Source organism: Pezoporus wallicus, unplaced genomic scaffold, assembly GCF_028554395.1.
Source record: "Pezoporus wallicus isolate ANWC-B61680 ecotype Strahan unplaced genomic scaffold, APGP_CSIRO_Pwel_v1 contig_8702, whole genome shotgun sequence".
Taxonomy (NCBI): Eukaryota; Metazoa; Chordata; class Aves; order Psittaciformes; family Psittacidae; genus Pezoporus; species Pezoporus wallicus.
Genome location: NW_026636754.1, coordinates 189,544 through 216,595, shown reverse-complemented (window position 1 = coordinate 216,595; position 27,052 = coordinate 189,544). Strand labels below are relative to the sequence as shown.

Genomic DNA, 27,052 nt, shown 5'->3' with positions numbered 1-27,052 from the left:
GCCAGCTCTTGAAGATGTCCTGGTTGCCAAACAGTAGAGTCCACAAGAGGCAGATGGAACAAAAGGCCAAGTGACAGACCTAGGTGAGACTTGTGGCCCCAAGATCTCTCTCTATTCTTGGCTTCTAGGACATGAGCCCAGTCAGCAAAGCTTGCAGGTCAGATTGCTTATCAAAAGTAAATATATGACACTCTGTTTCAAAGGTTTAAGTTTTGAATGGAGAAGCTCTCTATCGACATGCTGCTTAGGAACCCCGATCAGGCCCAGAGGTGAGGAATCATCAGGCAGTGGTGTTGATGAAGGTTTTATTCTTCCAGGGTGAATGTTCCCCCTTGAAATCCTTTCTCTCATTTCTATTCATCCTCTTTGGGGGCTCAGTGTCTCGTGTGACAGAGCCCTCCCATGCACGAGGGGAAAGACGCAGCAGTATGCAGCATCTCACAGGCCAAGGGCAGCGTAGGAGCAGAGCCCTGGAATGACAAAGAGAGGCACCTGGACTCTCAGAGGTGGAAGCTTGCAGTTCATATGCTTCACCAAGAATTGCTTGAAGCTGCTGCTTCTCCATCAACTCATAGGTCGCTTCAGAGTGCCCTAGTGAACAGCCACAGTCACAGGCAGAGCTACTGAACATGGGGAGAAGTCCTCCAGAAACTGGGTCTGCTGAGTGGATTCCGGTGCCAGCTTCAGACACACACTGGCCTCTGTCACGCTGTTGTTGTTGATGGAGCTGCTGTTGCGACATGGCTCTTTGGCAGGGCGGATGGCCACTAAGAACTGGCGCTTGAAGGTCTCACTGAGGGCAATGTAGAGGAAGGGGTTGAGGCAACTGTTGGCATAGCCCAAGCTAATGGCAAAGTTGTAGGCGTAAAAGAAGGCCATGGACGGTGTGTCGATGCCGAGGTGAACCAGCTGGAGGATGTAGAAGGGAGCCCAACAGATAAAAAAGGCTGAGCAGATGGCAACTGCCATGCGGGTGACCTTTTTTGTACGAACCTGGAGGCTCCGTTGGGGCAATGGGACCACGGTGGTTGCCATGTGCTGGAGGATCTTAAAATAGACCACACAGATCACAATCAATGGCACAGCAAATGCCAGCATGAATTGGTAGAGGGTGAACCAGTAGATATCAGTCTCTGGGTTGGGAAGCAAGAGAGCACAGCGGACAGTCCCATCCTCCAGAGGCATAAGACCTGCATACATCCACACAGGAATGATGGTCAGGAAGGAGAGGAGCCACACCAAGCAGATAACCAGAGCCGCAACACATGGGGTGCGGACATAAGTAGATTTTAGGGGGTACACAGTCGCCAGGTAGCGGTCCAGTGTCATCACTGTAAGGATGTTGGTGCTGGTGATCTGGCTGTTTGTGTCCAAAGCGGTGATGATGGTGCATAGAGGAGCTCCAAAGTACCATGAGCCGTTGCCTAGGAGCTGGTGGATAAGGAAGGGCATGCCCAAGAGGAAGAGGAGGTCCACAATGGAGAGGTTGAAGATGAAAATATCTGGCACGGTCTGTTTGCATCTCAGTTTCTTCTTCTTGACAATGGTGTAGATGACGATGAGGTTCCCCACAATGCCCAGGAAGCAGATGATGCTGAAGAGACTAGGCATGATCACATTGGTGTACGGTGCTGGCTTCTCTGCTGCTGTCGAAACAAACCAAAGCAGTGAGTGCAACCTAGAGGAGACTCCTTACACTTCTCTGTGCTCGCCCTGTCCTGCAGCTGGACCCCCCTCAAAAGTGTAGCTTGGAATGATGTTTAAGACTATGAGAGGCTTAGCTGGGATTTGACACTTTTCGCCACTCAGTACATGCAGCCCACCACCCAAATGTGTCCATGTGTGGGCATCTTTCTCAGCTCTCCTGATGCACTTCTGTCCTGTATCTCCCCAGCTCTGTTTTGGGGAACTAACATTAGACTGATGTGCTTTTGCACTCACCACTGTCTGACAGAGCCAATGTGCTGGTTGCCCTGCTCTTTCTAAGGTGAATGGGTGAGGCAGCTGGTGCTTTTACACATGGGAGAAGTGAAGCCGCTGAGGAGGTGTCAGAATCTGGATCTAGTCAATGCTCAAGCTGTTGTCAGAAAGCCTCAGCTCATCTGCTGGGTGGTTTGTCTGTTGTACAGCACCACACACAGAGTTCATTGGCCGTGCAGGCAGATAACTAATGCTTATCTATCTTGTGAGACCCAGGACTGTACCCTGGCTGTGTTCCAGCTCTGTTGTCAAGGTTGGGCAGGAGCATACTCTCCTTTCCATCTTCCTTCCCTGCCCCTCTCTCCCTTTCTAGTTTCTCTTCTAGGAAGAAATCCAGGTGAGTGGCCAGACAGGGATTTGGGAGTGTGTTTGAGTGGCCCCTCAACCGGGAATGCCCTAATTCTACATGGGTTAAAACATGGTTTCAAGATGCTGTGTCTGAGTTCTAGATGCAGGTGGATTTCCAAGGGAAAATTCTTGCCTGCAAACACTTATCTTGCCCTCACTGATGTCTGATTGTTGCTGTTGGGGTAGGAGGCCCAAACATAGTTAAATTCACACTTCACTTGTCCCTAACCTGGGTTTAAAGCCATGTTTTGAAGCCATAAGCCCTCAGTGCCAACGAACAGGGATTATCTGCTCTTGGGCACAGAAGGGTAGGGTCTGAGGGACTGGTTGTGGTGTGCAAAACTGCCATGTGCTAGCTTTGATGGAGTCTGAAATCGCCCTTCTCAGCTCAGACAAATCTCATTACTCCTCTCCTATGGGACATGGTGGGTCTTTTTCCGAGGGGAAGGCTTTGTGTGAGTTATTTGTGTGGCTGTTACAGACATGCAAGACGTTCTCTAAGCCTGGGCTGCATGTGTCTTTCATTGACTTGCAGATGATTGAATGTGGTGGTAATTGGAAGTGCTTTCAGTCACTTTACTATTCCATCTCCTTAGCAGCCTGCAGCTGTAGAAGCGGGGAAGTGTCCTCCAACAGAACCTAGGGAAATCTGGAAAAGGAGGTAAAGTGAAATAAGAGATAATTATGAGGTGGTGTCTCTGCCAAAGCAGTGTCTGTTTGCAGCGTCTATTTGCTGGCTTTAACCTCAAGAATTCTTGAGTACAAACTTGTCCAGGTTTACTCTGGTGTGACAGTGAATCTTGACTGAATTGGGAAGATAACTTGGGCTGCACAGCTGGCCTGTGGTTGGAAGTGTGTGCTATATCACCTCTATGTCATATTTCAGTGCTCTTAGAAACAGGACATGAGCTGTCACTGCCTCAGTCCCTCTGGCACTAGGAAGCAGCCAGCTTAGGCATAAGCAAGGCCAAGGTTAGAGTGCAGTAGAGCAGTTGCTGTACCATTTTATCAGAAAGCCTCCATACAAATGAGAGAAAGCAGCCAGCGAGGCACAGAACTGGCAGGGACCTATAGATGAAAGCCAGGTTTGGTTGATAAGACAAAAAAGCCTGGTCCAGGCGATCTGTGGGGGTTTAAATGGTCCCTGTTCCTCCTGGCTGCTCATTGATGCAAGGAAATGTCCCATGTTACATGGCTTTTGGCAGATAACATACTGCCATCAGCACTCTATTGAGTCCTGACAGTCTTCAGTATCCAGCCTATGGATCCCATGCACATCCAAACAGATCTCACCCCTCCTTAACGCTTGAAGATGGCAGACTAGAAATTGAAGGATGTCCTGCTGTTCTGCACGTAGCTACTGAGTTCTGCTCTCCTGTGTCTTAGCCCCAGACTTTGTAATGAATGTAGTGGGACTGGACTGTGTGAGTGAAATGTAAAGGCCACTTGGGTAGCTGGAAATTGAGACAAAAATGTCCCTTTCCTGCAGTATAATCAATACAGTGCTCATGGTGATCCTGTAACACTTGGAATGAGCTCAGCTGGCCTTAAAGCAGAACCTGTGCAAGGCCAAAGGCTTTGTGTGAAAGGTAGCCCATACAGGTCTGTAGCATCTTGCCTGCTGCTGGTGTTTGTCCAAGGAGGACTCTCAAGAGTTATTAGCTGGAAGCTAGTGTGAAGCGATCATTGTTCATGTGTGTGTATGACAGGCTGGAGCCAGAAGTGCACGTGTATCAAATACTCAAAAGTAATTTCTAAAGTCTCCTTCATCTTGAGATCATTGAATCTGAATTTTCAGTGCTGCTTCTGTGTACACCCCAGTGTCTGTAGTTTGCTGGAACAGCTACTTCAGGCATTGACTTGTCCCTGTTTGTAGATCTGTGGCTGCCCTGTTAATCTTTAAGGTCCCAAAGGAGCATTATGTGAGCTGAATGAGGACTTGACCATTTTTTTTTTCCTCTAAGGTGACTTTTTGCCCTCAGCCATGCCCAAGCACATGAGAAACCACATCTTGACTGCATTTCAGAAGGGAGCACCTTAAAGCACACTTTCAGTTGATAAAAGACGTGCTGGTACAGAGGGAATCAAAGACCACATGCAAAACACCTTCTGTTGAAGAGTGTCACCAACCTGCACCCTCAAGAACTGCCTCACCCTGAGCTATTGATTTGTGAATGGTGGTAATATGGAAAACACGGACCAATGAGGATCTTAGCCTCCCTCTCCAACGATGTTGTCTATGCCTCGTTCTATGCCTGTCTATCAGGGCTGGTCCATCTCTTTGCAGCTACAATCGACAGGCTGCTGGTGGTGTTACAGCCTCGCAGCCAAAGGATAGAATCGCTTCAAGCCATAGGGGCCAACGCTGATGGTCGGGCTGCAGGAGGGGGTGTCCCGGGAGCTGTCCGCCCGCGGGTGCTGAAGGCGGCTCTGCCCGGCCGGCGGTCCGGCGTTGGGGTGCTGGGGGGTCCCTGCCCTCAGCATCTCCCACTTCATGGGGTACGAACAGCCCCGGGCTCAGCACCGCAGAGCAGCGCAAGAGCCATGGGCAGGCGGACTTGTCCCCACCAAGCTCTCCGCGCCACCGCCCCGCGCAGCCCCTGCTCACCTGAGCCGTTCCGAGCCTCCGGAGCCGAGAAGTTGCGGGAGGAGTTGGCGGGGGCCATGGCAATGAGTCCCGGTGGCAGGGATGGAGAAAGTTGGACAAGTTCCCCCGGTGGATCCGCAGCGGCGATGGGGTGGGGTGGGGGGGTCTCCCCTTACCTCGACGAGGCCGGCAGAGAGCGGCAGGCAGGTGCCCTCCTGCAGCCGGCGAGCAGAGGCTGCGACTCGGCTGCGCTGCGCTCCGCTCGCCCACTCCCGCCCCGCCGAGCCCGGAGCAGGTACTGACATCAAAGAGCAGCTGACTCCGCGTATTCCGAGAGCATCCCTCCGCCGGCGTCGGGTGGGAGGGAATGCCGGAGCTGAGCGGGGCCGGGAGGAGCTGCCCTCCTCCTGCAGGAGGGGGCTGACTCCTGGTCCAGGGGCTGGGCAGTGCCACCGCTTCCCCGAGTGGCTGACGAAGGGATGGGTAGGATCTGTGCCCTCCCTATTACAGCCAGCCTGGCCTCGCTGTCGACAGTAGGAGAGGTGTATCAGACTTCAGCTCTGATCTGCCTTCTTCAGTGTGTGTTCTGTCTCGCAGAGACATATGCACTTTTCATCCCTGAGTCACCGGCACATCTCTAATAGCGGGGCCGAGGGATGTCAAGGCACCAAATTACCCACTGAAAACTCTGTTACTCTGACTCTCTGACCCCTCTAACTCTAATTCCAACCTGAGACACTTGACTTGTAATTAATTCTCTGCTGTTTTCTGCTGTTCTGCTTCTTGCCACAGCTCATTTGCTTCCTAGCTCCAGAAATGAGCTTTACTGTGAGCTCAGATTTTATTTGTGTTCTATTTTTTCCTTAATAATATGAGGCAAAAAGCCCTTTGCTTTTTGAGAAGCTGCTTTGCTATTTATTTGCTTTTCCAGCACAGTCGCCTCCTGTTTTCTGTGGCTTTGAGGTGATGATTTTGTTGTGCTTCCTGCCCACTGTTTATATATGAGTTGAGTTCCTCCATTATGGTTTGATAAATTACATGTTACCAGGACAAAATGACCAGTCTGTACCTCTGAGTATTTCCCTCACTGAAAAAGCATGATATTGTAAGGAGTCTGCGAGAAACCCAGCAGCAACAGGCAGCTTTTTCTCTGTGTTAAAGTGCAGTGTTAGGGGATTGGGTTTGTATTATAAAAACCACATTTGTCTGTCTGGAAATCTCTCTTGCTTCTGTCTCCTTCTCTGCAGTTGCAAAGGGTGGCATTGGTTGTAGGAGCCTGGTTTTGGAGATTCACAAGTCTCTGTCATTTGGGACGAGAAGTAATCTGTTAAAAATGAGGCCCAGCACACATAGCAGCAGCAATGCCAGCATGGGGCTAGGAACCAGATTTGGCAGCAGCATTTTCAGGATGGGCCTTTTACTATGTAAGCCAAAGGAGTTCATCATTATTAGGTTGTCCTCTAGTGGACCAGCAGCAGGCAAATCTGGAGCATGCTTCACCCAGGCACTATAGCTCTTGGGAACTGGAGGCAGGCTGGGGCCACTTTGTCTGCTGTGCTGTGAGGTTTTTGCTGGGTCTTTGGAGTTGCCTCAGACAGTGATTTGCCCAAGAGGCTTTATCCATGGTACATAAGCCAGTTTTGAACCTGTGTAGCTTGCAAAAACAGTGCTGTTTCTCAGACACTTAATATTCTCTTAAAACACCTTTTTTCCCCTCACATCTTGAGCAAATGTTAATGCTCATCTGTGGGGTTACTACTACAAAGCAAGCTATGGTTTGTGTACTGGGATGATGGGAGCTGAGGCAGGAGGGCTGTTGTCCTCTCTAGTGAATGCCTTTGTGTAATTTAGCTTAACCCAGTCTTGAAGTACAGAGTATGAGTTTGCATGCAAAACTGGTGTGCAGTTGCTATTCCACTTTCCCTGTGTAGACAAGCTCCTACTCAATTTCCCTGGAGAGGAATGAGCTATCTTACAGCTTTCAAAGAAACAGCCTGACATTTAAATTCAGCAATTTCCAAAGCACAGCATGATTTTTAATTTGTGATCTCAAATATTGCTGTTCACTTAGAAACAGCCTTGCATTTGAGGAGGCTGTAATTTCTCTTCTCAGCTGTAGGGGCATAATAAACCACAGCCACTCCATCCCTGATGCACGTGTGTCACAGCTGCAATGACAACTCTGTGCTCAGCCCTTCAAGATTCACTTCATCAGCGAGGCCAAGTGACTGCTTTATTATTGGGCTTTTATATTTGGGCTTTGGCAAGGTTTGGTCCTCCCTTTTTGCTATGGCAATCTATAGAAGTTCTTGTCTCAAAAGGTGCTGGTCTCTGTCAAACCAGCCCCATCGAGTTGAAGGGATAGAAGGGAAAGGAATATTAACTGCAGCAACTGATGGTGCACAGCCTGTTCATGCCTGGAGCTCATCATTGCCAGGAGGAGCAGGCACAGTAATCGGCTCATTATCTGACTGAACACTTGAAGACAGCAGCTCTTTGAAGGACTAGTTCTGTGAGTGCTCATCTACTGGAAACTGCGGCAGGGGTGAGCTCTCAAGGGACCTCGGGATATAGCCGAGGGGTTGTACTAACCACTCCATGTAATTGCAAGGAAGATTTAGGCACTAACCCCTTGAAAATGCATCTTAAAAGAGAGATACAGTAATTACCATTTAAACAGGGAGCTACCATCTCAGCAGCCTAATGATGTAGATAAAGGTGTGGAAATGGAGTTCAGCCCTTCTACATAAAAGAGGAGAAAAAATTACTTCTTTCTACAGACTTGGCATCACCACTACACTTAGACCATCCTGTCTGCAACATCGCTGTTATGAAGGAAGATAGTCATCTTCCAAAGCTGCTGCTAGGCAAATTCTGTGGCTCAGGAATGAATCTGGCTGGTCTAACAGTGGTTTAACCCCGAAAGGCTCTTGCATTTCAGTAATGAGTTATATTTCCTGCGTCTGTCCCAGCTGGAGATCCTGTCTTACGCAACATGAGTAGAACCACAGCATCCCGTGGGGCAGGAGGCGGCGCCGGCTTCTGTTGCAGCGCTACTGAAACCATTTCCCCAGCTCATTTCACCAAATAATTCCTCATTAAATTGAGCTTTTTCCACTTACTAAATATTCATTTAGCACCTAGCTACTACTCTGATTTGCACTCTGGAGAGAGGAGCCTTCACAAAGAGTCAGGTTGCAAATCCTTCCCTCTAACTCACTGGTTTCCGTATTCACAACTCCAGACGTAGAATGGGCCTCACATTCTTATTGCTCAGCTCTTTGTCTTTGTTTGTATCGATCAAACAGCTAATGGGTGAAGTTCTGCCCTTGCAGTGGCCTGAGGGGTAGGGATGATTTCATTCAGGATGTGTTAAATATGGTGCATCAACCTTCCATTCTGGCCAAGGACTTGAATATTGTCATCTCACACTTTTTCAGGCAAGATTGGTAAAGCAGTTTCCAACTACTAATGCTTTTCCCCTCATTTGATTCTGGAAAGAGTCTTTGCTATCATTGCTTCTCATTTATAGGGAAGGAGAATGTGGAAAGTCAAATTATTTCCCTAAAGCCACATGCTGAGCTTGAGGTAAAAAATTGACAGTAATTCTCTCTACAGCAGCGCTGGCTTAGGCAGCATCTTATCCATCTTCCTGCGGTGATTATCCCAACACAACTGCTTGTATGCCCATAGATATGTGCTGAATGTAATCATCTGATTAAAAAAACACCCCAAACACAGCAAACCCAAAGGTCTGGAAGAGTAGCTTCCTCAAGGCCACTTGGTGAGTTGGGCATTGCTGCCATCGATCTAGATGTGGGTGGCAGATTGGAAAGAAGTTGCTGTCATGTCTCGATGCCTGATTCAATCTGCATCATTGCTACTGTGTGATCTGCTATTGTCCTGAGCTGGTATTAATGAGCTGTGGGTGAGACAGAGCCATGAGCAAACCCCTGGTTTCCCATGTCCCAGACTCAGCTTTCTCTCATGCATGTGCGTCGCTGATGAACACAGGGTTAATTGCCTTTCTCAGCAGCTCCATAGCCACACATGGCTTCACAGGAATACTTAGCTACACAATCACCTAAACCCTCTTATCTGTGCTGGATTTCTAATTAATTAGCACAAAGTGGGCATTTATCTGAAACCAGATGCCCACCTCCCCTCTCCCCATAAGGTTCCTGCCCTTGAAATCGCAGGTGTGATCTGCCTGGTCACTGCTGGCTCATTCCAGTCCCATGCTGCTAATTTGAGGTTTTAGCCTTCAGCCTCTGCCCATTCTGATGGCTCATCGCCAGCTAAAGACCAGGGCAGCAGCTTTCTGTGGTTCTGTTTTCATTGCTAAAGGTTAGAGAAGCCCAGAGACAAAAGCACAGCCAAAAATAACATGAAGGGGCCAAGCAGGGCTTGCCCTGTGATGGGGAAGCTGAGAGGCTGGCGGGCTCCATGATGTGCTGGGGTCATGAATACGGATGTGTGCTCCGTGAAACAGGCAGATCCTGTCATCAGAGATAAGATGCTGCTGGCAGCTCTTGGACCAACAGCCAGGAGCCCCAGGGAGGCAAATCGTGCCACAGGGTGGACGGTGTTAATCACTGTGCTTCCCTTGTACAAGAACAGGCTCCAGCACCAGGAGCAGGCAGCTGTAACCTGGATTCCTCCTGAGTATGAATAAGGGGGAGATGAAGTTTTGGCTCAGATGAGTAGCTCACAGATGACTGTGCATGGAACTCAAGAGGAGGCAGAGCAGGATTGATGCAGAGGGGCTGATGACTAAGAAGAGATGTCTGCCCAACCCAACCCAAAATGAGCTCTCCACCACCCTTTTCAATAAGAATGATGATGACGTTGAACTTGGAAATGAGAGATTTGAGATGAAGCAAAAGTAAAAATCCCGAGAGGCTCATGAGGGAGAGAAGCTAAACTCCCTTCAGTGCCTGGAAAGAGCTGTCACATGGAATTGCAAATCCAAGAGCAAGGATTTATGACAGAGCTAATAATAAAAAGAAAAGAGTTGGTGTTTTATAACCAGAGCCTGCAATCCTGATTCTGAGAAGGGGCAGGAGGGAGGAAAGCTGTAGTAGCTCATTTCTGAGTGAGCTGCAGTACGCTGAATCTACCTAAAGTCCAGTAAAGCATTTGATACAGCATCTCCCAGGAAATCCTTAGGTTGCAGAAGACTTGGAGAAGCACCTGTAAAATGAATGAGGAATTAAATCACAAGTGAGACTGAAGTCTTGTGTTGAGAAGGGGGCTGTTAGCAGTGGTAGCATGGGATGGGAAACCCTCCTGACGTGGACCTGCAGCCTCTAGGAAAAGCTCTGCCCACTTCAGCAGTTGGCTCACTGGAGCAGGCAGATGTTTGTTCTCTCCCTGCTTCCCCCCTGGCACATCAGCCATATGTGCCCTGTGCTGCTGCTGGGCATGGAGGCATCTGTGGGGCTGAGGGCACTGGAAGAGGTGGGAACCTTTTAAAATGATAATGGAAAAGTAAAGCAATGCTCACTTATGGAGGCAGTAATTGGTAAACCAGGTAAGCCTCTTGGGCTGGTAAATGCTGAGAGCAGAGGCAGATGTTTCAGCAGCAGCAATCAGCATTTGTTATCAGCTGGGAGTTCATTAGTTGCAAAGATGTGAGAGGAGCAAGACGTGGGTTCAGTGCGAGCTCCCTGTTTGACATGGCTCAAAAAAGGGCAGATGCCATTCTCGGAGGGACCAGTTTCCTCGCAAGGAGTTAACGTTATTGTGTAAGGTGAAGGTGAGGCTTCCTCTGGAAACCTACACTGATCTTTGGTCTTTTGTGTCCAGGCCTATGTAGAAAGATGAGCTGCAGAAAGACTAAGCAGGTCAGGGCACAAGGAGGTGACTGGGGTTGCTGCTGCTGAAGAACAGACGCAGGACCATGCCCAGGTTTGCAGGTCGAGAACAGGATGTTTTCTGAGATGATGCTCTCTTTCAGACTGGATGCAGGTTCCATGAGGAGGGTTAAACAAACCAGAAGTCGGCTGCTTTACTGGTGCCTTGAAACATTTGGAGAGAGCTCATCTGGATGAAAATCAGCCCCAAATGTTATATTTGATTGACTCTGTTCCTGGAGGGGTTTGTGGCAGTGGCGGATGCAGATACATCAGTGCAATGCTTTCTAAATGTCCCAGCTTGCCACCGGGCCTCTTTCTCTCCTCTCCTGTTGTGTGAGAAGGGCTGTTGGTCCAGAAGGCAATGGAGATATTTCTGCTGGCTTATTCCTCTATGCAAAGGTCCCTTCCCACATCTTGGGCCACTGTAGCCCTGTGGTTCAGTGCACTCGGATCCTATTCCTGCTGACGCCAAGCACGGCAGCCTTGCTCATGCCTGGGTTTTTTCCCTCATTTTCCAGGCTGGGATGATAGTCAGTGGCTTTGTAAAGCAAACTGCAATGTACTGTGCTAAGAGCCCGTGTTTATGAATCTGCTGAGGTTGCAGCCAGGATTGTCAGTCCTATCTCCAGGTCCAGGTTCCTTTCCTGTCAGAAAAACATAGTTAATTAAAGCCTTTTCCGGAAAGGAATTTCTTAGGCACACTAGAGGGACAACAAAGCAAAAGCCGTGTCCTTAATCCTGCCCTTTCATCTCCTGGAAATTCCTCCCTCTCCTGTCTCTTTCTCTGTGTCCTGATTGTTAAAAGAAATGAGAAATTATTTCCACTTGGAAATAACCCAGGACAACAAAACTCCAGCCCAGCTGATCGCGGCAGAAGCCAAGGAGACAGGAGCTGAAAGGAGGGAGCTGTTAATGAAGCATCAGCAGCGAGCCAGGGGCTGGAGCTGGAGCCTGGCCAGATGGCACTGCTAATTCCCTGCATCCACTTTACACGTGTGTCCTCCCGGCGAAGAGCTGGGATGAGCGCAGTGCTGGTCAGCCCCAGCCTTCCCATGGCCCAGGGAGGGGATTTGCCCGGGTTATTCCAGGACTCCAAATTGGCTTATCCGAGTACTCCCCATGGATGGAGAGTGACAACTTCCTTGCTGACTGCTGAAGGGAAATGGAGCCCTAGACTTTGTTTCAGCATTGCTTTCCTGAAGGGATGCATCAGTACTCCAGTTGCCACTCTTCCTCTGGTCATCCCTGCCAGCACAGCAGGGAAGGACTAGGAGGAAGGAGCAGAAAGACGGGGAGCAATGGGAATGGCGGCAGCAATGGGAATGGGGAGCAGGGGTGTGTTGGCATGGCGCTGATGGCAGAGCTGTGGCTGGGTTGGCAACAGCCTGAGCATCCAGAGCTTCCCTTCATCCCCAGTCACCCGGATATCCGTGTTTCCTGGCCTGACAGATAAGGCAGCCTCGCCATTAATCAGGAGGCCTGGAGAATGGGATCAACGCGAGGCAGGCGTGCTGCACAGTTAATCTCCTTTACTCCCCAATGATGGATGGAGCTCACTGCAGACATTAATCAAGTCTGTGTGCGTGCATTGGGCAAAATGGATCAGACAGTGCTGCTGGCGGAGCCCCTGGGCAATCCTAGAGGATACCTGATGTGGTGGCAGTGCCAGCCAGGGCTGCAGTGCAATGATGTGGTGTGGGTGACACAGGGATTATGGCTGCCAGATCCCAGGGAGAGCTTAGGTCTGCCCCTGCTTCTGCTCCACAAGCACTGTGCTGAGGGCAGGGCTGGGTCCTGGCTGTGGCTGGACCATGCTTGTCCATGGAGCTGCTCCTCCAAGCAACCTGCAGAAGGTCCTGGGGTGGTTCCAGGTACATCTCTAATCCTGCAGGCCCTAAATCTGCCTGTTACCCAGAGCTGCCTGGGAGTGAAGCTCAGGTGAGAATGGAGCTAGAGCACCCAGCAGCAGAAACCCCCTGTAAGGCCCCCATTGCCCCTGCTCTTGGTCTCTTTTGGACTGCAGTTGGAGACACCAGTGAGTAAAAACCACCTGAGGTCCTTGTCCTCCAAAGGGAGAAGCTCAGGCTCAAGGAAGCAGAGGGAAATGCCTGATGCACGGACTGTGCCACAGCACAAGCATCACACCACAGGGAGCAGTGTATGCATTTCCATCTTACCCATCCCACAGCACCTGCTTCTCCCTTAGAAAGAAGCTGCTCAGGGTATTCTCGGTGGGAAGCCCTGAGCCCCGATCCCTATTGAAGCGATGCCGGTGGTCCGCACGCTCCTGCCGTGCAGCAGCTGGGGGCTGCAATATTCCCTGACAGCCAGTGAGTTGTGGTTTCCTGATGATTAATGACACCTCAGCCCATGGGAGCCATTCAGCCTCCACGCTGCTGGGTCATAATGGAGACAGGGTGAAAACTGGTCCTTTTCCAGAGAACAAACCCCAGTGCTGAGGTTGCAGTGCTGGGGATGCAGGTCAGTCTCTTGCCCCAGGTTGATGCTGGAAGGAGACCCAGTTTCTGCATGTGCATGTGCCTGACCTTCATTTCCAGGATGGGTGCAAGTGGATGGGCAGAACCCAAGGGGTTTGTTAACAGGCATTTTCCTTTTTCCCCCTCTGCCTTAAGTGCAAAGCCCAGCTGACATCAAAGCAACAGAAAGTCTAATCCTGTTTTGAATCAGTGCAAGCACATGCAGCGAATGTTAAACAGGGAATCCGGCAGCAAAAAAAAAGGGAGGATTATCTTTAATTTCCTGAGTGAGGGACTAAGCAAGGGAGACGGAGAGCAAAGAAAGGCACAGGACCAGAAAGAAGGGACTGTCAGCACAGGGAGGCTCGTGGAGGAGGAGGAGGAAAGGGGCAAACGGGGAGGATAGTGCGAGCAGCAGCACACGTGTGCCTGGAGAGGTGAGTCCATCGGGAGCTGAGCGCTGGCACGTGGGATGGCTGCTCCTGTCAGGAGCCCCATGCTGGTACCTGCCCGGGTTCCCATGTGGATGCAGGAGAAGGGATCATGTGTAGGGTTTGCTGTGCCAGGGCAGAGGCTGGTGTAGGCTCTAACTCCCACCCCACACGTGTTCTACCTGTGGCTGTGGAGTTGCTTTGTGAGGGAGCTCGGAGCTGGGCTCCAGTGGAATGGTGTTAACAGGGCTGGTTACCTGAGGGTGCATGTGGAGGGGGGATTCTTTGCTATGAAAGACAAAGCAGAGCTTCCTAAATGAACTGCCAAGCCCTGTTACCTGCTGGAGAGCTGGTTTATGTTGCTGGCTGCCACCAGCAGGTACCACCAGGGTACCACTAAGGGCAGCCGCTGCTGCTTTTCGCACTAAGGCTGATGTGTAGCTTCGTGGGGCACATGCACATGGAGCTGTGTCCAGGTTCTGGCCCTGGACTGGGATGTGTCCTGGCATTGAAGCCTTCCTGCTGGTGATGGTGGCCACTGGCTGTGCTGCACATGATGTGGGGACAGGAGGTGTCTGAGGTCAAACAGGCCCAAAGGCTTCTCTGCCAGAGCCTGGTTTCTGGGAGCACAGCATCCTCCCTCCTGCTTCCTCTGGGCAGTGTATCTTCCTTCTGATCAAACCCCCTATTTTTTCTCCTTGGACTTCTTCAAGTAGCAGCTATTGTCAGGAGGATTCATAAAAGGCAAAGAGTAAATGCACACACACGCACCTTGTGCATCTGGATCCCTCATCCTTCTCTAGCTTTGCCCTTGACGTTGTGGCCAGCAAGGGGAAGAGCTGAGCCAGGTGGGAAATGCCACGAGAGGGGATGGATGCCTATGTAGGAAAGTGTTCTTGGGATTGAAATGTGAATGCTGAGCACCAGGAATGAGACTGAGACTTGCTCAGTTGCTTACCGACAGGACCAAAGCCCAGCAGTGGGGCACCCATCACTTCTTGGTGCTCGGCAACTGAGGAAAAGAATGTCAGGAGCTGCAGGAAGGGCTCCTGGGGGTGGTTTTAAATCTGAGCAATAGCCTGCTTTCTACCGTGCCCTGATTGAGTGCAGGAGAGGCTTTTCCTCACCATGTTTCATTCTCATCCCACACCTTCCTCCCTGCGAGACAGATGCTGCGATGACAATGCAGGTACCACAGAGCCTTGCTGCAATGGTATTGTGGGCGTGCAGGTCCCAGCCTCCAGCCCTGCTCTAACCCTGAATGATGGATGTCTGACCAGAAGCACTTGTGCACCCACCCAGGGAAAGCAGCCCTGTGTGCCTATGGAATCCTGCTCCCCCTGCACAGCTGCTGTCACTCCAAGGTCAGCCTGAGCCTCCCCCTGCTTGGGTGCCACAGGGAGCTTCGGGGTGAGCTGGGCTTGTTCCTTGAGGTTTTAAACAGCAGTGACAGGAGGAGCCTGAGCCACAGCTGAGATGGGATAAGTGTATGTCCACCCAGCTGGTTCATAGCATGCTTTAGATGTTTTGGATGTCTGGTATGGGCCTTTGCAGACCCCCTATCCACTTGGTGGGGATGCGATGGTCATGACTTGCTAAGTTTGGCTTTTATGAGTGAAACTTGGGAGTAAGAGCCTGGTGCTCTCAGATAGGAGCCAGTGCTGGCAGTGGAGCTGCTGTGGGTGCTGCTGTGTGCATCACTCCTTTCAGTTGGGCTGGTCCCTCCCTGGCAGCAAATCATAGAATCACACAGTCAAAGGATCACAGAACGGTTTGAGTTGAAGGAACCTTAAAGCTCAGCCAGTTCCAACCCCCTGCCACAGCAGGTTGCTCCAAGCCTGCTCCAACCTGGCCTTGAACACTGCCAGGGATGGGGCACTTCCCTGGGTAATCTGCTCCGGTGTCCCACTACCCTCACAGTGAAGAATACATCCCTTTGGGTTTTCTACCCCATCCACAAACTAATCTCAGAGTAGAGAGGACAGGTCTGCACAGCTGCATGAGCCAGGATGAGGTGCAGTCATCAAGCAGCCATGCAACAAGGGCTGGGGAGAGCTGGCAGTGATTTTTGAGTCAAACCCACATCACTTGTAGGAACAACTCATCTGCTCCTCCTGCTCAGCCCCTGAGCCAAAAACCCTGCTTTGAAATGTTGCACTGAATTAAAGACACAAACCCCAACGAAACTTCCCAGGGCTTTGCAAGGAGACGATCGTTGTAGCTGGGGCCTCTAGGTGGCAACATCGACCTGAAGAGCTGGGAGCAGGATCAGGGGCCCCGCCGGGCCAACGTGGGGAACAGGAATTGGTGCTGCTTTGGACACCTCAATGTAGAGGTCGAGGACAGGGCTGGCCACCCAAGGGTGCTAGCATCCCGAAATCCCCCTAGACTGCAAACACCTCACCCCAGTACAGGGACAGCAGAATGTTGAAAGGGTTTCTCTGCAGTGGAATTTCAATTGATGCTCTCAGATGTTCTCAGCACCTGCCCTGTGGGCACAGGGGAATAGGTGTCACAGTGGGTCTGTTGGCTCTGCAAGGTGGACATGGCTGGAGCCGCTGGTGGGTCTTTGTGCTGGGGTCATCTCACATCAGAGACCGATGGAAACCTGTAAGGTGTGTGATAGGAAATGGGGTCTCGTCCCTGCTCTGATGCCTGCCTGTGGGTAGGGCTGGAAAGGGAAGGCATTGGGCTTTGCTGTGCAGTCAGGAGCACTGATTTGTGGTTTAATGGTCAAAGGCTGGGCTAAAAACTGTGGATTTCTAGTAAATTGGGGTATACCCTCCAGTGGCACCCTCAGTTCAAAGGGCTTGTGTGGCAGCAGAGATTAAAGCTTAAATAGCCAGATTTAGTGTAACTGAAGCAGCACAACCTTTGGGTGGGAGTATCGATGCGGGACCCGCTTGCTGCAGTGTAACAGCGTGCTGCCGGAGGTCGCTGGGGAGGAAAAGTCCTGCTCCTGCTTGAAGCAGGACACACATAGAAAGAAGGGCTCAGACTCCTCTTTTGCAAAGTGGGTTTAGTCTGTGCTCAGGGAGCTGCAAAGCTTAATGCTTAATTAAGATCCTTAAAAGGACAAAAGGTGCTACATAAATTCGGGGGATTATTATAAATGCCACTGCGCTTTACAAGCTCTGGCAAAACTCACAGGAGGAATAACAAGATCTTTCACTTCACAGCCCTTCCTAGCAGGGCTACTTAGAGCTTCATGCTTCAACATCGCAGCTGTGAAATGTTGACATTTATAATTAGATGTGCATAATAATCTCTTTATTCCCCGAACTGAAAAGACAGGGTGTGTCTGGGAACGTCAGTTCCTCCTCCTTGCTGAGAATCCCCCTTATTGGGGTTGCTCCTGAAACTATCATCTGGGGCAATGTCTCCGGGCCTGGTTCAAAGAGGTAGGGGATCTGTGCATCTCCCCCAGGGAGCTGTGGGCTGGGCACTTAGTGAATAAAATCAAAGCCTCCGTGTGTTTTTAATCTGATTAGTTGATGATAATCCAGTGGTATCGTACAGCAAAAGCTGTCCAGCTTTATTAGGCAATCTCTTGTTTTAAGAGAACTGCTCAGGGGAGCCCTCAGCTCGGGTGTTTCCATTGTGGACTGGCAGAAAAGGGTGGGCTTGGGTGGTTTTAGTGCTTTGTGAGAGTAGGACTAACTTGGGGTTTGGGCAGCTGGGAATAGGTGGATGCTGGTCCCGTGGGTACCATCAGCAGCTCTGGGCCGATGTGGTTGGTAACGGAGGGGGCAAAGCGTTGACTGGGTTGGACTGGGGCTGAAGGCGGGGGATCGCCCCCCAGGGCCGGTCCTGGAGCTCCGGGTCGAGGATGGGGAACGACCCCCGGGAGCCGGTCCCGGTCCGCGTCGTGCCTCCAAGCCGGGCCCATTCAGAGCGAGCCGCTTGCCCGGGAGCCCCGGGGCACTCCAGCGGCGGGTCGGGAGCGGTGCCGGTGCGGCGGCCCTGCCCCACTCAGCCGGCGCATCACGGTGAGTGACAGCAGCCCCGGCCCTGCCCAGCCCGCACAACCCGCCGGGCTTTTCCAATCAGGCCGGGCCGGGGAGGGATTTCCTGCCGGGACGGGGCCAGCCCGAGCGGGACTTTGCCGAGCGCCGCGCTGCGAGCCGGGCAGCCGGGACCGCGCCGCTCGCTCCGGTCCCGGTCCCGGTCCCGGTCCGGCCCCGCACGGCTCGGCAAGTTCGTGCTGCGCTCGGCTCGGGTTCAGTTCTGCGCGGCTCGGTGCGGAGCCGTCCCGCGCGGTGCGGTTTGGCTCGGCTCGGCTCGGCTCGGCTCGGTTCGCTCCGGTGCGGCGGGGCTGGGAGCGGCACCAGGTGAGTGCGGCCGTGGCTGCGGAGCCCGCTCGGCTCGGGCCCCTCGCAGGAGCTGTGGAGCGACTCGGTTCGGTGGGGGGGCGAAAATCCCCCCCCCAGATTCCCCCCCTAAAGCAGGGGTCGGCCCAGGCCGGTCCTCGGGGGTCCCGGTGCGGGGGGATGCGGCCGGTGTCCCCCGCATTGCCGGTACGGGACTCCCCTGGTCCTCCCGGGGGAGACGAGATTCCAACCCCCCCTTTCCCTCCGGGACCCGGAGTCGGTGCTTGCTGCTCGTTTACATCTTTCCTTCTCCATTTACGTAATTAGTTTGTTTTTGTTGTTGTTTCTTTTCCTCCTCTCCCTCCTTTTTCCCTGCCCTGCCGTTGGCTGCGGGAATGTTTGGGATACTTTGATTCTCCAGGTGGATTCCTGGGCTGGAGGCTCAGCTCTGCTCGGGTGGGAGGGATGTTTTGCTGTTGCTTTTCCAGCTTTGTGCCTGTCTCTCGTTTTACCTTCGCTCCTGCTCCTCTCTCGAGAGGCTGAAGAGATGGAGGTCGGTATTCGGAGCTCTCGGTACCCGCTGAGCCTCGTGTGCTCCGGGGGAGGTAGGCACCAGCACGGGGCTGTTCTCTTAAGTGAGGCCGTGCAGGCTTGTTTAATAAAGGAGTGAATGGGCTCAGTGCCTTCGCACACGCTTTCTGCGAGTGCTTTTGAAGAGCAGCACAGAGTTGGCTGCAGTGCACAGGGTTAAATGGAGTAGTTTGGAGGACGGTGAGAAGCAGAGCAGGAGGTTTCGGGAGGGGATTTGTTTGCTGGAAGAGGTTTGGTCCGAGTCAAGTGCTTGAAACTTCGTTGTAATGTAGATAAGCTGGTGTGGGTGCCCCAGGATGTGAGGAGGTGACAACTGACCTCAGCGCTGGCCTCAGTGCCCCAAACAGCCCCAGTGCCAAGGTGCTCATTGAGGGGAGCAGTGATGGGGGGGAACCCCCCAGTTTGATGTGGGAGCCTCAGCACCCCTTGTCCCAGAGGCTAAGCCAGCACTGGAGGATCTCCCCTCTCCCTGCACTGAATACTGCTGCACCCCGGGGGGGAGGCTGGAGCACGGGGAGCCTGTGGGGGGTCTGTGCTCATGGGCAGCTTTCAGCTTTACCGTGGGTGGGCTGAGCAGCGCTGTGCCGTGGGACACCCCTTCTGGTTTTGCCTCTCCCGACCCAGGCAGGAGCTCTGTTCCCACCATTCCCTTCTCTCCCCTGTGGTTTCCATCCTCAAAACAGTGACCTGGATTGCTCGGAGAAGCGACACCCGCTATTATATAAACGGCTGAGGTGGAGCGCTCTGGGAAGGGGTTCAGCATTCTGGAGCCATGGCTGGGGATGCCAGAGCCGGTTCTGATCTGGTGCGGATCGACGCAGGGGGATTGCAGGGTGATCTGGCACCAGCCTTGCGGCTGGCACAGCGAGTGCTCCCTGCCCTCCTGCACGCACGCTCTTCCCGGGTGCTGGAGCAGCCTGCCAGATCCATGGCCCTCAACCAGGAGGGGTTTTCTCACCATCCAGTCTGGGCAGCCCGAGTGCAGCAGGAGGGCACCGAGAGGTGTGAACTGCTTCTGTGCCCTCTCTGGTACTCCAGTTCACTGGGATGTGGGCTTGATCCTGTTCACCTGAGCGTGGTTGTGTTGCTGAATTACCCCCAGCTCCTCACATGGGCCAGAGAGAGCTCAGGGACTGGTTAAGGAGTGTGCTGGGGCCCAGAGCACTGAGCTTCATGGCTAATTCAGAGGGTGAGGATTTATCCGTGCATGGGATGAGAACAGTGCCAGGCTGGCTGACCTGCTCCCATGGGCTGCAGGGGACTTTGTCTGAACCTCCCCAGCTCCATCCCTTGGGTGCTGCCACTGGGAAAGGAGAGGAGGAGATGCCATGGTGCCCCAAGGCCTATGTGCTGCCCTTAGGGAGGGGATGTCTAATGCCACCCCAGGGGATGGGGAAGGAGCTGTGCCCCCAGCAGCACCCTCAGGAGCTCTCCTCGCAGGTTCTTCCCTCTCTAACAGGGATGAGCCAAGTCCAGCCAGCACTAAATATAGTCAAAGCATTCGTTCTTCGGTGTGGATACAAAGGCTGTCGCGACAGAGCCAAGAGGTAAACGTCCTTTGAGGGCTGACTCTGCTCTTCCCCTCCGCAGGTCCTGGGGCTGCCGCGCCGGGGCTCGGCCGTGCATGGGACTCCCCAGCGTGGCTGCAGCGCCGACGCCAAGAGGAATGCCAAAACGAAGGGGCTAATGAGCAGCAGAGAGGGAGGATCTATAACTTCCAGATGGCAACGAGCCCGTAATCCCTTTGGGAAGAATTAGGGACTCATCAGCGCAGCAGAGCCTGGCGAGGGGAGCAAAGCACGACACCTCCAGCTCCGGGAGCACTGCGAGAGGCCAAAGGGATCCTGATGCTGACTGCACTGGCCATGCTGCGCTGAGCAGCCTGGCTTTGTCCCATGGAGCCCATCCCTGAGCACTGAACTATCTCTTGTTTTAATTGATCGCATGTTCTCCAAGCAAACCCCATCCGGGTCCTGCTCCTCCCGACACGGAAAAGGGCTGCTGCCCTTAACAGAAAGACTTCTTCCTTCTGGTTTTTATGTCCCATGGGATTGTAAAGCATCTTTCTTCTGGATTTCATCTTCCATCAAAGTGTGCTTTGAGGAGTTAGGGGCTTATTCCCATGGCTTTATAAACTGCCAGGATCAGAGGGTGTCTGCCTTCCGCACCACCACCACTCCCACTTGTCTGCGATGGGGCGAGAGCAGGAGCTGATCCAGGCCGTGAAGAACGGGGACATTCCTGGTGTGCAGAAACTGGTGGCCAAGATCAAGGCGTCGAAGAGCAGTGAGTACTGGGGTGCAGAGCTGTGGGATCCCTCTGTCTGGCCGGGCGCTGCAGTCGGTACCAGGGTGTGAGTGCTAGCAGTGGGCTCTGTGCTGTCCAGGCTGGGTTCTAGTGCTGGGTCTGAACCCTGCAGCCCATGCAGATGAATGAGCAGGCTGTAAGGGATTGTCCTGGCAGCGCTGGGGTTCCCCCTCGGAGCTCCAAGTGTGGCCCACTGAGCAGGGATGGGCAAAGGGGAACGGTGGTGGCGACGGGAAGTGAAGCCACTTAGGGGAAACCCTGCTACAAAGGGTCTGTAGCGACTGCCTGTATTTACCTTGTGAAAAATTATCATCCCAGCCAGTGGACTGGAACCAATCGTCAAGCCTTGAATTTCAGCCGGGTAATGTTTAACCCTTCAGCAGGGCTCTTTCCTTGCGTGTGTTCTCGGAAAGGTCAGCGGCAAGCGCAGCTCGGAGCCAACACTGGGCTCGTGGGGGTCCCCGAGGACACCGGGGTCCTGCAGGCGCCACGCAGTGTCTGGAGGACGTGGGGAGGGTGGAAAGGTGGAGGAGAAGATCATGGCCACGGTGTCCTTGCACGGAGCTGAGCTCCCGGCTGTTTCTCATGACCTGCTAAGAGGAGGAAGCTGGGAAAAGTAAATAACAGAGCTCTCGGGTGGTGTGTGGCCAGGGGAAGGTGCGTGGTGCCTGCCTGGGCTGGGGATGTGAGACCTCTGGCCAGGGATGCTTGTCATGGGGGGTCTTGTGGAGAGCTGTCCTTGGGGAGGGAAAGGGGGAACACGTCCAGGAGAGGAAGCCTTAAGGCTTCTTAGGAGTGGCTCAGGGTGGAGAGGCTGGTGCTGAGAAACATGAGTTATGCTGAGGATTATGAATGTGAGAAGGGATCAAGTCCTCTGGGACAGCACTGGAAAGCTTTGATTCGGGCCAGAACTTTGCACATCCCAACTGCCAGGGTTGCAGGGGGCCTGAGGGCCACCTCCTCCCACAGCAGGGGTGCCTGATGCCCTCTCCCCAGGGAAAGGGATGGGGTGCCATTGTCTCTGCTTGCTCAGGGGTCCCTGAGCTGGAGGGAGAGGTTTCCCTGTGCCACTGGGTTGAAAGACATCCCTAAGGCAATAAATAACGTCAGGCTCTGAGCATCCCACCAGCTGATGCAGCCCCAAGCTGCTGTCCCATGGCCAGCGGGCTGGGGTGCCCGTGGCAATCCTGCACACCCAGAGGGGTGAAGTTATACTGGTTTCCTTCAGTCCCCTCCAGGAACTCCCTCCCAGTCAAACCCTGTCTGTGTGTTTTCTCCCTGGCGCCTTCCCCTCCCTGCAGCCTTGGGGCACCCACGTGAACGTGTGCTTCACTCCCCCGCTGCAGTGGCGTCAGCACCTCCCTCTGCCTATTTTCACTCTATCCCTTCATAAGGAGGGGGATGCAACAAGCCCAGACCCCTGTGAGGACACTGCTTGATAGGGCTCCGTGCTGGACCTGTTGTGGGGGACTTGCCCGCTTCCAGGGGCTCATCCCCAGCATGGGGGGTATCGCTGCTCCCCATCCCTTCCAGTTTCCTCTTTCATGTGAGCCGAGCATTTGCCGTTCATTAAAGCGCCTTGTCCATATGAGAGGCCGAGATGCTGGATTTTATCTTTGTTTCAAATCCCTCTAAGAGTCCTTCTGCTGTCTCAGTGCATTGGGAGCTCGGGTGCTGTGATCAGCCCTCTGGGGCTTCCTGTGCCTAAAAAAGTCAGGGCGCGTAAGCAGAAACCGAGCGCCAGTCCCGGCAGCGGGAATTTCAGGGACGTGTTGTTTAACATTCACCACGCAGAGCCCTCCTCCCCGTGCAAGTGGGTCACAGCACCTATTATTACAAGGTGGGGAGAAGGTTTTGGGGGCAGGAGCAAGGCAGATATCCTGCCTGCAGGGAGGGCATGTCCAGAGGATGCTGTGGTCCTTCTGCAGCCACCAAGGGGGTCTCCTCCAGGAGAGCTGGGCTGCTCCTGCCACCCTTTGCTGTGGGAGCAGCAACAGCAATGTTCTGCTTGTTCGTTTCCTTCTCTCTTCCCCACCCCTCCGCCTCGGAGTGCTGGAGAGTTTAATTGAAATTGTTAACCGACCCGTCACGGCTTTGGCCTTTCTCCCTGGCCATCAATCACAGCCTGGGCTGGCTGCACTCACCAACAATGCACCCGTTGGCTGGGCCAGGGCTGCTGCTGCTGCACCGTGGGGCTGGGGCTCCCAGGGGATGTGAAAGGAAAGACACCCGCCCCCCCCAAGACTGAGCTCTCATCCCTAGGAAGGGATGATGGCTCCTGGAGCGGGACGGTGCTCAGCAAGGTCTGAGTGTCCGCATCCCTGGATGTGCACAGCTAAGGGGCAGGGGATGAGGGGATGCTGGAGCAGAGTGTGATGCTCCTGTGATAGGCAGGAGCTGGAGGACCCGAGGAAGGCACTGAGAGCTGGACTCGCTGTTTGCCTTCCTGGAGGGAGTGGTGAAGGGTTTTGTTTAAACGTGCGCAAAGTGCAGAGAAAGGGCAGCAGCTGAGCAAACTGGTGTGAAACTCTCAAGGACAGGGAGTGAGGCCCTGCCAGGCCTCAGCTGCTGCCTGAGGAGGTTCGGCCACCTTAGGCCAGCCACTTGCCCCGTTCCGTTAGCTCTGATGGGGCTTTCCAGGCCTTGGATATATGAAGGACAGGAGTGGGTGCCTGGGACTTGGCTGTGACCCAGCAAGGTGTTAAGACACCCTGCAACCTTCACTAGTGTTTGGTTTTATCCCTACGCATGGGTTAGTGCCTCTCATTGCTGCATCTGGGCAGCACAGGGCACTCCAGGGTTTTCCCAAGAGCAGTGCTGGCTCTGCAATGCTATCCCCTGTCTGGCTGGGTAGGAGAGGGATGCTGCTGCTCCATGTGCAGTGGGACTGCAGCAGGCAGATGTGGGATAACTCGGTCCCCCCCTTAAATTTCCTCCTAATCCCTAGTAGCTGTATCAGCTTAAGCCCTGAAGCATGAGGTTTAATATCTCTCCTGTGATTTGTTAGCCTTTGCCACTGGCATTCTGTGTCCCTGTCTTCTGTAGAAACACCCTTTGTGTCCTGATGGGGTTTTTCCTTCTCTGAGCAGCAGCAGCCTCTATTTGGGGAAGAAGTTGCTCCTTTTTGCAGTTTGGGGGTTATTTTGCAATGAAGTTAGATATGGTTTTGTGCCAACGTGCAAGACCAGCATAGAATCATAGAATAGTTAGGGTTCCTTAAGGAAAGGACCTTAAGATCATCCAGTTCCAACCCCTGCCATGGGCAGGGACTCCTCGCACTAAACCAGGGCACCCAAGGCTCTGTCCAGCTTGGCCTTGAACACTGCCAGGGATGGAGCATCTATCACTTCTTTGGCCTTGCCCATCCCCTGTCACTGGGGAGGACTGTCCTCCTTGCTGCTGCTCCTGAGTGAGGTTTGTCCCAAGCCTGAGGTGCTCCTTTTACTCTGCATAGTTTGGCTGCGAGCAAAAGCCTCGGGCAGGATCCTCGTGGTTTCGGGCTCTGTTAACACCCGATGGCTTTCCCTGCTGGTGGTGTGTGGGCACCCTGCCTGCTGCTCCAGCCGTGCCCTGGGCACTGCAGGACCAGGCTCTGCCCCTGATGCCGAGCGCGTCCCCGGCCGTATCTCCTTGAAGCCCAAGTCTGAGGACGCGCTCCAGGGGCCCTCCCTTGCTCTGCCTGACGGGCTGGACCGGCTCCGCTGCCGTGCGAGGGCCGCCACGGGCGCGCCTGCGGAGGGACGCCGAGGAGCAGCTCCGGAACGGGCAGAACTCCCTCTGCCGCCGCGGCAGCGGAGCGGGGCGAGGCGTGCCCAAGGCAGCGCGGCCCCGCCACCGGGACCCCTCCGCCCGCAGCGTGCCCAGACCTGCTCCGGAGCCAGCCCGCGGTGATGGGGACGGGGGGAGAAAAGAGGCTTCAAAGGCGAGCTTGAGGCTGCAGCGCTGCACGGGGGGGTCCTTCCTTTCTCCAACCCCCCCCCAGCCCAGTCTCTAATAGCCTGGTGCGTTTTCCCATCTACATCCCGGTTGTTGGAGCGCATGGGGTCGGGTTTTGCCCCTTGTTTTGCAGCTCTCTTCCCCAGGAAAGGAAAGCCCCGCATAGGCAGTGAAGGCAGTGATTGCTTTTCAAAGCTGGTTTCTTAACGGGTGTTGTGTTTGGAAGGGGGCCCGGCTGCTGCCGGTGTGCCCGGAGCCAGGGAAAGCGCGGGAGATAAGGCAGGAGCAGACAACGTGGCACAGGGAGATGGAGGAGTGCCTGGCATTGCATCCGTGAGGCACCCAGCCCCGTGCCCCTCTGCACCCCATCTCCCTGTGTTCACAGCTCACCCTGTCCCAGGTCTGTATTTCGGTCCCAGCCTTTGAAGAGCCATTGGCAGGGCAGCCCGTGGCTTCTTGCTGTCAGCCTGGGCTACCTGCAGCTGCCTTTTCCCTGCCTGGGTAAAAGAGTGGGGTGGGAAAAAGGGCTAGTTCTAGGGAAGGGGATGAGTGTGGGGTGTTTCAAGGCTGCTTCAGGCCGTGCTGTCTTCACTTGGGGGTGGCTGGGCAGCACTGGGGGTATCCCAGGGACTTGCCAGTCTCTCAGGGCCATGGATGGAGCTGGGCTGGTGGCCAAACCCAGTGTCACAGGCAGGAGGCTGAGGTTTGGGACAGGAGGGGGATTTCCATCCTTTGGCACTTCCCAGTGACTCATCCCAGATGAGGGGGCTCTTCCCAAGGGCCTCAGAGGCCGTTTTGGCTGCCTGACCCAGAAACACGGGACAATTTGGATGACAACAGCTCAAAGGCAGACAGGGAGGGCAGACCTGAGCCATGGAACACTGTGTGCCAGGCTGCCAGCAGCACATGGGCACTGTAATGGGGACGGTGCTCCCCAGGGCTGCACCCAGGCAGGGCAGGATGTGATGAAGCAAGGACACAACCGGCACGGGCATCCTGTCCTTGGGCTGGGATTGTGGGGCTGGACCTGGTGCATAAAGACTTTCTGGATGGCAGTAACCCATCCAGCAAGGCCCCATGGGTTTGATGGCACTGTGTGCGGGCCGTTGGCACTCCCACTTTATACCGTGTGGGAGCAGAGCTGCTTTTAGGTGAAAACATCATCGTGCTCTTCCTCCTCAGGGCTGCTGGGTCGGAGTATCTTGGCTGCAACCTAGAAAGGGGATGCAGCATTGTCCCTGTGGTCCATGCCGGCATCACTCCGGACACCTCTCCGTCAGGGGATGCTGCAAGAAGGTGTTTTGGGGAAGGGGAGAGTGAATCATCAGATCCCAGCAGTGATTTACAGCATCCCTTGTGTGGAAGATGGTTTCCAGCCGGTCGGGAGCGCGCTCCCACACAGCGTCACCCCATCAAGAGTTAAAAGAGGGGCTGGATGCCGTGCGTGTGTGTGTGCATGCACGCGCCCTGTTTTGTTTTTAAAAGCTCCTCTCTGGCCTGGATCCCCGCCAGAGCCGGGGCCGCCGCTGGCAAAAACTCCAGCAAAGGAGTATGAAAGGGGCAGAAACTAAATAACAATAAACCACCTTTTTTTTGGCTGTTCTAGCAAGCAAAGAGGGGGAGGGGAGAAGCTGCGAGTATTCCAGCTCATCCCGTCCGTCCCAAATCATCCCATGCATCCCAAATCCCATTCTTGGCTTCGCCATACCTAGGATGGAGAGGGTGAGACCTGCTTGAACCTTGAGGCTGCAACATCACCCGGGCAGTGCCGAGGTGTCCTGGTGAGTCACAGACCTGTCTGGAGATGCCCAAACTGCTTGGAAATGGCTCTGCCGGGATGATCAGGGAGGGGTTGGACACCTTCACCCATCCCTTGCTCCTATGGGATGCCCCGGGGCTGCGGCAGCCTGGGCCTGGGGTATGTGTGCAACCCCAGGGAGAAAGGCTGGAGCTGGGACTGAGCACGGGGAGATAAGGAAGCAGGGAGAACCTGTGTGTGCAGCAGGTATGCGGCTCCTGCAGCATCCCAGGCCTGGCGCAACACGTCCGGCTGTGCTTCCGCCAAGCCGTGCCAGCGCCGCTCCCCGCATGGGACCCAGCCAAGGCTGTGCACAGAGCACGCAGCCCCTGGCGCTGCCGCCGAGCCCGGACCCTCATCCCGGCATCCCATGGATGCTATCCCAGGAGCCAGAGCCTGGATCAGTGACCCCGGTGGGCGGCTGTGCCG

The 27,052-nt window shown here is 54.0% G+C and overlaps 3 protein-coding genes across 4 annotated transcripts in view; 1 reads left to right on the top strand and 2 right to left on the bottom strand.

Moving 5' to 3' along the window:
* Window positions 1-27,052, bottom strand: part of TEKT3 (tektin 3) — a 201,992-nt gene that overhangs the window by 137,388 nt on the left and 37,552 nt on the right. The window lies entirely within an intron of this gene.
* Window positions 581-5,899, bottom strand: LOC130595027 (melanin-concentrating hormone receptor 1-like). Of its 2 annotated transcripts, none has more exons than XM_057401377.1 (2): window positions 4,937-5,899; window positions 581-1,646 (listed from the first exon to the last, which is right to left on the bottom strand). In XM_057401377.1, the coding sequence occupies exons 1-2, from the start codon at window positions 4,992-4,994 to the stop codon at window positions 592-594; spliced, it is 1,113 nt and encodes a 370-aa protein (XP_057257360.1). In that variant the 5' UTR covers window positions 4,995-5,899; the 3' UTR covers window positions 581-591. The 2 variants fall into 2 exon arrangements, with proteins under 2 accessions (XP_057257360.1, XP_057257361.1); XM_057401378.1 differs by having other exon boundaries at window positions 581-1,643.
* Window positions 20,164-27,052, top strand: part of CASKIN2 (CASK interacting protein 2) — a 29,906-nt gene continuing 23,017 nt past the window's right edge. Inside the window, exon 1 of the mRNA XM_057401366.1 lies at window positions 20,164-20,868. Within this exon, the coding sequence (XP_057257349.1) occupies window positions 20,775-20,868 (94 nt within the window). The 5' untranslated portion in view covers window positions 20,164-20,774. The remainder of the gene's footprint in view (window positions 20,869-27,052) is intronic.

What these genes read in the sequence shown, in the direction of transcription:
- LOC130595027 (XM_057401377.1), bottom strand. Translation starts at nt 4,994, where the DNA reads ATGGCCCCCGCCAACTCCTCCCGCAACTTCTCGGCTCCGGAGGCTCGG. An exon ending in GGAGGCTCGGAACGGCTCAG is followed by an intron (nt 1,647 to 4,936) that starts GTGAGCAGGGGC and finishes TTGTTTCGACAG; the next exon opens with CAGCAGAGAAGCCAGCACCG.